We start from the raw sequence: 12,119 nt of genomic DNA on the forward strand, positions 1-12,119 counted from the left end.
TCATGGCCAGACATAAAAATGAATTCATTCCATATGAGATTGCCTAAATGGAGGCAATGACATGTTGTTTCTTACCATTGTATGTTCTGACAGATTATTAATTCAAACCAGCTTCTCTCTGATTTCTGTCTTCCATACTTTTAAGCAAGTCATTTGGTTGTAAGTAAGCATTAAAATATTTTTTAAGTAAATGTACAGCTGCGCTGCACACTGTCGTGTGTATATGTCGTGTACTTACATGTGTGGTGAGACCTCGTAGAAGTTGACTCCACGGTATCGCTCCATGTGGTTCTTGGTGTAGATCTCCAGGTCTTTGTATGGGTTAACTGACACCAGCACTGAACCAATGTATGTCTGGTAGAAAATAAACATACAGTTACATTACATCTTCAAATTCTCAAATGTAGTAGTATACTGTTTATGAGGAGTGAGGTCACAAATATATCATTAGTATGAGAGACCCTGACACACTCCTGTACTGTATGTCTTGCTGACACTGACAAACTTGACAAACCCCTGTGCTTTGTTAAGAAGTTTTGCACAAATTCAGGCAAGACCCGACAGTTATCTGCATCATCCAGTGCTTAGGCCTCTTCCAGGTGAAACATGATACTTCTTATGAAGAGTGAAAATACAGAAAAAATCCTAATCAACTACAGGAAACCACCCCAATAATCAAGATTCAAATGTTCTGAAGAGTGGCTTAAAAGGAAAAGTTTCTTTAAAGCTCATTCTATTGTGTTTTAAAATGATAATAAATAGCAATGAAGTCATTTTTTGACCTCAGTTCCATTATGCCTATATATATATATATAGGCATAATGGAACTGAGGTCAAAAAATGACTTCATTGCTATTTATTATCATTTTAAAACACAATAGAATGAGCTTTAAAGAAACACAATCCCATAAGGCAATTTGTTCAGTTTGACTCTGGGCAAAGAAAACAAGCTGTAGATGTACTGTCACTTTTTTTATGTCACCGTCATCTAGATAGATTTCTGTGAATTAATTACAATTGACAATTTCTGTCTTTTTCAGAAATGTATGTAAGACATTTTACCATAAAAAGAACAAATATTGACACTTATGTCAGCTAAGAGGTAATAAGATATTGCAACAGAGAATTGCAAAAGATCAAATTGATAGAAATCCTTATACCAATGTTTATGTTACATGTATAGTATAGTATGTATAGTATATGTAGTTGAACCCCCCATTCTCCTCACAAATCTCACTCACATAGATGAGGTTCTCTTTGAAGCGTTTGCGCAGATTCTCTATGAAGGCAGCCTCGCTGGTGTAGTTCTCCAGCAGGACAAAGTCCTGCACGCCCACCCGGTCTCTAGCTGTCAGGGCGGACTCCATCATAGCCCGCACCCCGTCACTAGCCACCACCTAGAGGAGGACAAGTAGGGAAGAGTGTGGGATTAGTGACTGAATATAACAACATAACCTATGTACTGCAAAACCTCATTAATCAGACACTGCCTGTCCCAGGCAAGGGCAAATTGAAGAAATGATGAAGGGAAGGACCGAATAACACCAAAAGCTACACATTACACACACATAATCCATCCTTATTAAGAGTGAGAAAGAAAGGAGAGGACTAAAGGAAACAATTAAAATCATAAATCAGTACTGTTGCTAGTAAAAAATGCAAGTAAAAGTAGCAGCACTACTTGTGTTTGATCAGTAGATAAGGTTGGATGTTAAACAAGTATGCAAGCATATGTATTCTTAGTCAAATCAGTTGAGTGTTCCATAGTTTACAGTCTGTCTTTTTGCCATAAAATTTAAAGGAGAACTTTTGTGCTACTTTTTTTTCCCTTTCCTTCAGTGTGTTGTACAGGTTATTGTGTATGTAAAAGGTTGTGGAAGTTATAAAGCCCAAAATCCACACAAACGGAAGCTCCTTTCTCCCACAGTACATCACACATTTGCAAAATGTATGCCTTTATTCAAGGTAAAAGTGAAGTTAACTGGAAGCTGAAAACATGATACAGCCAGCTGGAGACACGATGAATAGTGCTGGCTCAGGCGTGTGAGAGCTGACCAACCAGAGCAGACTGGGTATTTGGGAGGGGGGCCTTAAAGCGACAGGAGCTATCACACATCGTGTCAGACAGAGGGGGAATACATACTGCTGCACTGGACAGCACGATAAAACTGCTGCATTTGTCTGAGCATTAAAGCATGTAAAACTATTCTAGCAGCAACCAAAAACAAAATTATGAACCTGAAAATTAGCAAAATATTTCTCCTTTAAGTGAAGGATGTGAGCATGGATTATCATCTGTCATCTGAAATCAATCTTCATTGAGATAGTGGTTTTCTTGTTTCGTTTAGTTTTTTTGAGCAAGTAAAATTCAACGTCTTCCTGTTCCATAAGCTGCAATGGAGCACTTTCAGCCAATGAATCACTGTTTGAAGCTGAAATGCCATTCACAGACTTCACATTGATTCACACACAAACAAAACACACAGGTGAAGACGGTATGATTGTATATCGTCCGGTGTTCTAAAAATTTGCCTCTAAGTGATCTTAACACCTCTAAAAATGTAAATGAAGCCAAGCCCAAATGTGGGTGGGAATGTAACACTTCAGCCGAACTTCACCAAGCCCCACACAGGATGCACGTCTATCTAAAAATATACAGCATGAAATTTAAATCAGAAGGGAAGTTAAATTTCATCACTTACATTCTTAAGATCATCGAAGCCAAGGAAGCCGTTTTCTAGAATAGAGGCCTGAGTCTTACGCATAAGATTGCGAATGTCACTCACATCCATGTTCAACACGTACTGAGGTTCGACAGAACTAAACCATCTCAATTTGTGCTGGAGGGTAGAGGCAGGGACAAGGGACAGGGACAGGGACAGACAACACACACACAAAGTACAGCAGGTGTTGTTGTTGTGTTAAGCAGTACAGTCGTCTTCATCCCTCAGGAGAGCATAAAGAAGAGATGGAGAAAGAAAGAGAAGGGAAAGCTTGAGGGAGGAGAGAAGTTATTAATTAGTGCTGGGTGAGACAGGAGGGAAAAATACATAAAGAAAAAAAGAAAAGAAAAGAAAGGAGATGGGTGCCAGGTTATGACTCCAGTCCTGCACCATCGCTCCATTTAAACTCTTCTGGAAAGTTAACAATACTCCCTGACATTCCACACAGGAGTGCCCCAGACAACACAACAGAGCCCATTAAATCACTCCACTGCCTTTCCTTTCATTGCACAACAGACACCAACACACAACATCTTGATCAGATTTTACACAAGTATGCATGAGTATGTTTGATCCTGTGGTTCAAAGTAGAACTGCAGTCTCCAATGGAGCTTCATACATAGGCAGTAACAATGGGACACCAGTGTGGACCTTGGTCTATGTCCACAAGCTGAGGGAAAAAGAACCGACACCATAGCAGATCCCTTCCAACCTAATAACATTAGCTAGCACTCCCTGTTATGTTCATCCTCTGTAATTCAGTGAACCACCCTGTACTTTATCTTTACAGCCTTTCAAAGAGCCAAGTGGCCTGGCTAAGAGGTAGACTGATAGCGCTGACTCACCTCTAATCTTTATGATCTGATGATGACTCAAGCTTTCATCTGTCTCTCTTACTTCCTTAATCCAGTGTCTGTGTTAAAATATGTGTTTGTGTGCACAAGGACACAACAATGGCACAAATCCAAAGTGTTGTGGATAGTTTAGGAGATATCGCTATTATTGTTTGATTTGATAAGACCCTGCGACATACACCACATTAGCCACATTTACTGTAGACTTACTCAGCACATGTTGAAGATTTACAGATGCCTCTGTCTTAAACTAAAAGCTGCTACCATGCAAACCACACAAGTGATGAGGAAAGTAAGCTGACACACTGACAGAAATTGTAGGTGTGGATAAAAATACACTAAAAACTTGATGGTTGCACTTGCAGGTTTAAGTTATAATCCACAAGGTTTTCATGAAATCAAACCTATCTCCCTTTTCTTTTCTTTTGTTTTTTTTACACTGTTTATGGTAAGCTTTTCGGCATCAGCCATTAAGTGTATTTCCAATCAGTATAGAGTTGGGCTGATAAGACAATGGCATTGACACTCAAGACCACCAACTACTGTTGTGAGAGCTCAGTGGTCTACCACCTCTAACATTACGATTTAGTTGTTGACATTTCCCTTTTATTATTTTCTTGTAAAACCTGCTCAGTTAGGTGAACACAAGATGCCAGGTTACATTGGTGGCTATCTCTTTTCTGTGGGACCCTGTAAGTGTGTTTCAATCAGTTAAATTAGCTTCCTCGATAGAGCTAGCTGGCTAACTGTGTTTCAACAAAGTTTTGGACATGTGGTGTTTAGACAAAGATGCTTGTAAACTGACACAGGGTTGAATGTCTTTTGTTCACCCAGAAAGGGTGTGAGAGTTGAATCCCAGCTCCCTTAGCTTTGGAGTTTTTTTGCAGCTCGGTGAAACAGTTCGAGGCTCGAGGCCTCAGACCCATAAGGATGGGTCTGAGGCTCAGCAGTGATCTAACTGCTTTCATGGGAGCTCAAACTCTGAGCCCCCATGAAAGCAGATCACCATTACCAACAAGCATTGCTTTAATTGCAAATAATGAATTTTTCAATGTAATGAAATCTTTTTTCATTAATGATATGAATAATAACCAGGTTTTCCAGAGGAACTAAGTAGGGCTGGATATTGTTAAGAACCTCACGATTCTATTCGATTTCGATTCTTTAGGTCGCAATTCAATTCAATATCAATTCGATTCAATATTGACTTAAATGCTTCAATATCGATTCCGTTATAAGTAGAATTAAACATATAATTCATTAGAGAACCTGTTGAAATTTTTTTAATTAAAAAAAGTCATCTTAAATTATAAATCTTTCTCTAGGAAGTTCTAGTTCGAACTGAAATGTAAACAAAGGTACTCGATGTGTTTAGTTATAAAATAGTGCAACCATAGTTAAGCTGAGAAAGTGCCATTGTTTCTGGGACTGCATGGTACATTTTTGTCTGACATAAACAGACATAACCACGGTCCCTCCGCCCTCCAGCTAGACACTAGGGGGTAAACGTTGACACTGACCCCCCCTCTCTCCCCGGAGGAGAGTGCTACTCGCGGGCGCACGGAGCAGCGGCCAGGGTGAGACCGGCTGCGCTGGGAGTTTACAGTCTCCGAAAGAGCGGTGCGTCAGACATCGGCTACCCGCCTCCGCAGCTCCGACGGTGTTTCCGCGGCGCATCACCATCCGACCCTCGAGCGAGGTCGCGGGCGAGGCGCTTCCAGCTGCTGGAGGCGGGGACCGAGAGGTCCGGCGAGGGACCGCGGGTGGTCGCTTGCCTGAATCGATTCGGGGATTTTAAGAATCGATATTGAATTAGGAAAGAATATATTGCAATGCATTGATGAATCGATATTTTTACCCACCCCTAGAACTAAGTACTGTATTCTCTCGTGAATGATGTGGACAATGACCACATAAGTCTCTCTCTGAGGTGTGTGCTGTCATACCTTTTCATATTCAAATTAAATAACTGTTGTTGTGTTCTACTTCACACAATTGGTGCAAGAAGTGGGCTGCTGTGTATGCATGAAAGTCATGGGCATGGACCAAGTAATGAAGTGAAGTCCCTTGTAATGGCAGAATCCCAGACTCCCTCACAAATCATGTGATTTTAAGAGTTGATGCGTCATGAAGGAAACTGAACAAACTTTGTGAAATGGCTACCACAAAGGTTAAATAATTGTTGTCTTCTTGTAAACTCAGCATTAAGATGTTTCTTTTGCTGCAATAGCCTGTCTGTTTTTCATGTTTAAATGCATTCTGTCTGCTTCCATGTCTTGAGTGTGTGATACCTCTGTGCAGCTGTTTAAAGAAACAGTTTCAACTGATTTCACCATTTACAACAAATTTATTAAAGAATATAACCTAAATTTTACAAATCCATGAAACAGTAACTAATATTGGTTGCTTTTTTGGACAAAATGGGAAAAGTCACCAGAGTCCCTTATAAACACTCAATTTTGGGACCCTAACCCTAAACTTTGAGAAAGCTGTATAAAGCAAATTCTTAATGTAGGAACAACAGTAGTGTATGTGCAAATGTGTGTGTGTGTGTGTGTGTGTGTGTGTGTGTGTGTGTGTGTGTGTGTGTGTGTGTATCAAACAGACAGTATGGGTCATATTTTGTCCTGTTCACTTTGGATTTTATCTAAGTAACCACTGTTTTTGCAGTAGTTGCACACATATGAAATGCATGACTTGACTTTTCTACTGGAAGTTTTTTTTTGGTGAATTGAAAGGGAGCAGGTATTTAGACCAAAGGTAAAGTAATTCATCATCTAGGAACAGGTTTAAGGTAAGGTTTCCTTTAACATTAGGAGAAGCAAAACTGATATTTACAATTAAAAGTCATGGTTCATTATAAAACCCTCCAAATATTATGGAGGAAATAAATCAGAACCTTATTTCCTCACCTCTCCCCTCCTCTCCCTCCTCTATGTATTCTATCTCTCATTCACTTTCCCTGCTTGTACTAGTCTATTGCCCTCACTCTCCATTACTTCATTGTTTTCCAGTGCTGCACTCAGTGTTTGCTTTCCTGAATGTAATGCTGCACACCGGACCTCCACCCGGTCTCAGGAACACGCCAAGTATTTGCCTACCCCGCTTCGCCATGTCGTCATGTTTTCCAAATCCTGTGTAGAAAACAAGGCAGCTTGAAGCCAGGTTAGCAGGAGGAGACCCGAGAAGGTGCAACTCTCTGCTAAGACCTCGATCTATACATATGTTTGACTTGAAAGAGTATCTGAGGGCAGGTTATACCACATCTCTTCACCTAAGAAGAGTGGATTGGCTGTTTTTCCCCATCTACCCTGTCTATCAAACTCTGTCATTGATTCTTCTAAAATCCCATCATTGTCAACATTACACCTGCTAATCATCACCATGCTGGTATCTGTGAGCATTGCAGAGTGCTGATATTAGCATTTAGCTCAAAGTCCATTTACAGCAGAGCTGTGAGTATTGTAATTTTATTGTAATTGCCAAATTGATACCTGATTTTTTATGTGTCCTGGGACTTTTTAAAATACCAGAATAGTCATCCATATGTCAGTTCGATAGTGGCAGGTGAATGAAACGAACCAGGTTACTCTGAGGAACCGGTCTTCCCATCATTAACAAGAAAACAAGAAGTATTCAATGCCAGCTTTTGCTGCTTGACAGTTTTAATATTTCTTGTTCCAGACACCAAGTCTTGGTGTGTCTAGACAGAGATTAGAGGTATAACACTCATCAAAAACTGGTGCAAGAGCAGTTTTTCAGCATGTCAAATGCAAGAAATTATCCCAAATATTACGTATTCAACTCTCCCGCGTGCCACCTAGTATATTTTGCCATCTCTTCTTATCATTTTTCTGAACCGGTTTTTCACATTTTATCTTTCTCATCCCTGTGCCTTCTCCCTTCAGTGCCTCTGTACTCTTTCAAATAACTGATTGAACAAGATACCACATCTAAGAAAAGCAGAGAAAGGGGGAAAAGCAGAGGGATTTGATCATCCAGCCAGCCTGTGAACAATAGCAGCTTGACCTTTACATAGCCTCGGGTGTGTGCACAGAGATCAGATGTCACACTGTTTATGTAAACCTCATCTAACCTGCCGCTTTCAGGGCAACATACAGTCCTCCCTATGCAATAATGAAAGATAATGAAGAAATTAAGTTGCAGTTTGGGAGTGTTTCCATTTTACTTGCTTATTTATGTTGCACCACTGCTTCTTGTCATTACTAATTAAAAAAAAACACTGAGCACTTGCTATATATTGGTCAAAGTACCAATCTTAGCCATTAGCTTCATTGAACTTTATACATATCTGTAAACGAGGAGATTTAGCTAAGTATCAAAAAACATTATATAATCATTTTTTCTTATGTAAGAGCTGCAAACCTGTGTTTTTACCACTAATTTTAGATTATGCATTTCCATTGCAACTATAATTTAAGAGATGGCTGTGGCTGTATGCTAAAATCTAGTATATATTTTGTAGTATCTGTAATGTTACTGACATATCTCATATTTCTATGTCTGCCTATAAACAATGTAAAATTAAAAATATTTGCTTTATTTATAATATTTGCAATACTTTAGAGCTGAACAATTTATTAAGTGTTTGATTAGTAAATTGTTGGAAAATCCACAACAATTCTGATAAATGATTACTCACATTTTAAGCATAAATGCCAAAGATTTACTAATTCAAGCATCACCAACATGACGATAATCTTTTTCTATATAATGGTTAGCTATCTTTTCGGGGGGCTCTCTGCCTTTAGCCCAAGCTGAGATACCCATGATGATATTGTCAGGGGTAATTTTCCAGTTTGGAACACTCCCCTCTGAGCAACAGATAACACATATTCAGAGTAGTGCCTGTAAAGATTAAACTGAACTTGATGTATTTATAAATATCTTTGTCAGACCAGACGGGATTCAAAGAGTTAATAAACAAATAAGGCCCCAGAGTGCTTAAAACAACTGGAGTTTAATAGTTGTATGTAAAAGCTCCAGGTTGAATATGCAAAAATGACAACAGAGGAGTGCAGCAAGAAAAAAACACAACTTCTTCTGACTTCTGCTTCGCATCATCTGTGCAACTTTTATAATGATAACCAAATGAGCGAGGCGTGTGGTTCTGATGAAGAAATGATTAGTTCTCACAGAATATTTTACCCCTTTTCTACATTTTTCCACTATGAATCAGTTGTCTGGCACTGATCTCTCCTCTTCTATCATTTGTTCTGCAATAGCTGGTAGAAAGAAAGGTACATGAAGTGAAGAATGCCTAGATCCATTTTCGTGACATGAACGTCTTCCTATAACAAAGCCAAATGTGACATGGTTAGTGTTGGTTTTGATGGGACCATAAGTCAACCACTGGCTTTATTGAACGAGGAAGTGGCCAAAAAAATCACGACACATCCGAACACTTGTGTTAGTGCGTGTGTTACAAATTAAAATTATTTATCAACACTGAAGCATTTCCCACTCCACATCTGACCAGGATCCAATTTTATTTACATTTTGATTATGATTACCATGGAAATGCCCCTCCAGGCTTAGCAGTGGGCATGTTCATTTCCATCCCTAGATATTGCAGAGTCTCTGCCGAGCAGTCAGACAGGTGGGACGAGCTAGCTGAGAAATTATCCAGCCTACCTGAGTACATGTGGGCCAAATAAAAACACAACCAGCAGCTGGGAGGAGTTTATATATCATGTTTGGTACTTTTACCATCTCCATGTGTGCCACTGTAACTTACCCTGGAGTGGGCATGGAGCAGGTGAACACCCACATTTTATACTGTGGATTCACAGAAGTACCCCATTTATCTTAGAACTTTCATTTTGCATCTGTGATTACAGCAATTAAAAACATTAAAGTGACAACCTGGACTTATGTAGGACTGAAATATTGTGACAGGCATCATATATCATATAACATAAAAACACAAATTGCTTAAATATCCAAAATATGATATCCACACAGCTAAAAACTACGCATACAATTCCAGTCAGATTAGTAGAGGCACACAATAAAAGCTATGTCTGGAGTAGGAATTTGACTCATCTGTACCAGACAGGCAGCTGAGTTTCACCTTGGTTTCACTCAGCCTTACAGCAGGCTGGTTAACCCTAAAACTGTAGTTAGCATTAGCTCAACTACAAACTGATTTGATTCCACTATTCTCATAGTTTAAGTTGAGTAAAAATCTTACTTTCACCTTCAAATGACAAACAAAATGATTCTTTATGAGACATTAATGAGTCAGTTGGTCCAACACAAGAATTCAGCAAGAGTAACTTACCCAACCCCAACGATACTCCATGGCAGCTGAGGTTTCTAAGTCATAGGGTTTGTAGTCCAGTTATAATAACATAATTTACTGAGCCATTCAGAAGCAGTTTACTTGTCAAGCTTCACTGCAACTTTTATTCTATCTAGAAAGTGACTGGAGTGGAAAGCCTGAGAGAGTGAGGCGAAGCCAACATAAACTACCTATTCAACTAAAGACAGATGCCTTGCAGGCAGTAATGACAAGAATCTCTCAGTGCATTGCACTGTCCTGACGAGTCCTCCAGCTTCCACACACACTCTCATAGGTTCAGAGAAGGCTTGCAGAAAACTAACCAAATCCTTATGGATGCTACGCCTCCATTCCCAAAAAGTTGGGACACTGTGTAAAACATAAACAAAACTGAATTTGCTCAACCTGTTTGACAATATATTTAACGGTTTCACTTCATCAACATCATCATTATTTTGTAAACATATGCTTATTTTAAATTTGATGCCAGCAACATGGTTCAAACAAATTTGGACAGGGGCAACAAAAGACTTGGAAAGATGTGGAATGCTCCAAAAACATCTGTTTGGAACATTCCACAGGTAGACAGGTTCATTGGTAACAAGAAGAAGTATCAAGATTGGGTATGAAAAAGTCCCTGAAAGGATAAGTCAATCACAAAAAAAGACGGGTTAAGGTTCACCACTTTGTAAAACACATGATTGTGTAAAGGATTGTATATAAAACTCACAAAACTGTGGTGGGTAAAAATGATTGCACTCTGGTTTCCTAAGATACACACAGTGTCCAAACATTTTCTGAATTGTGGTTGGAATAACAGGAAGAGTTTATAAGTCTGATTACATCACACACTTTCATTAACATGCTCACTCTTACTCTCAGTGAAAGCCAAAATATGCTGCCCGCCCACACAACACCACAATGTCACCGCCTCGCCCAAAGGCAGCAAGAACATGAAGGCACACCCTCTTGGATATCAAATAGATTTGATCCAAATAGCTCTGTTGAGGGATGCATGATGTGGATTTTTTAAACAATACAATAACTGATAATTGCCTGCCTCTTGCTACCAATAAGCGCTTATCTTTGTTTACATTTTTGTATTTTTCCAATTCCAAACGTAGTTTATATGCACCTGAGGGTAAAAAGGGCTAGGGTGTTTAAAGATGATCTAATCCTTAAAATACAAAACACACTCTGGACCTTTTAGATCCTTTAAGAGAAATGCTTTGACATAATCCGTCAAATGACACCTGCCAATTGTAACAGAAAGCTTACTTTGTTATCAGACTACGAAGGTGTGTGGTGACCACATCAAACATGGCAGGTAGGGACAGGGAAAGTAGCAGCAGCATGAAAGAGAATACATGGGCATCAAATGTGCCATTAGCTGGCAAAATCCTCAGTCTTTGGCCACAAAAAGGGGCTGGTTGTCAAGTGCACTAAATTCTGTGATTTTTCTTGGTAACTGCTTTGGTCATTGGGTTATCCTTAAAAAACTTCCTGCTACTATTTTCGAGTGTCTGTTGAATAGGCACTATTGTAGGTGATGGAACACTCATCTCTTTTAGCGTGGCAGAGCTAGCTGCTGCTGCTTCGTATATATTTGACTTACAAGATGTATTGTGTTAGATCTCAGACTTTTTTCCTTCAATGAACCCTTGCGAAACATCTATAGCAAGTTGCAATCGTGTTGTCTTCTTCTGAAACCTTCATTTAAATGCCCATATGGGTAACGACGCAGCTCGTTGTCACTTCAGTCACCCTAACCCCCTAGTTTTCTCTGTGCTAGTGGCAGATAGCAAACCAACTTTTAAGTGGCATAGTGCCACCTGCTGTATCACGGGAAGATGATGCTGGGATCAAGGAGGAGAAAGTACTAGAGAAAAATGATATAGAAATGTGACGTGCAGGTAAACAGTAGGCTGGCACCTGCCTCTCTCTCACCTGTGTCCTTGAAGCTCAAGATCACACTGTCAAGGTTGTTACACAGTTTGAATGCCACTATAGGCATTCATTACAAACAAAGCGGCTCCTAAAAACCTCCTTCCTCTCCAAACTCTGGACACACAACTCCTTACCTCTCACTCTTTAACGCAAACCAGCATGTGTAGGTAAGAGATTCCTTAGCTCACACTTAAACATTAAAATGTGTCTGACTGACTTTTTCTGCATAACCAACGTGTGGCTGTGAGTCTTACCAAAGGTCTGTACTTCATGGCTCCTGCCCCACTCTTG

The 12,119-nt window shown here is 39.6% G+C and overlaps 1 protein-coding gene across 2 annotated transcripts in view; it reads right to left on the minus strand.

Moving 5' to 3' along the window:
• The window catches only part of LOC115569469 (unconventional myosin-Ic), a 65,077-nt gene that overhangs the window by 22,863 nt on the left and 30,095 nt on the right, over nt 1–12,119 (minus strand). For both annotated transcript variants that reach the window (XM_030397461.1, XM_030397462.1), the window contains exons 2-3: nt 1,242–1,397; nt 239–354 (exon numbers count right to left, since the gene is read on the minus strand). In XM_030397461.1, the coding sequence (XP_030253321.1) occupies nt 239–354; nt 1,242–1,397 (272 nt within the window). The remainder of the gene's footprint in view (nt 1–238; nt 355–1,241; nt 1,398–12,119) is intronic.

This window comes from Sparus aurata, chromosome 2, assembly GCF_900880675.1.
Source record: "Sparus aurata chromosome 2, fSpaAur1.1, whole genome shotgun sequence".
NCBI classification, from domain to species: domain Eukaryota; kingdom Metazoa; phylum Chordata; class Actinopteri; order Spariformes; family Sparidae; genus Sparus; species Sparus aurata.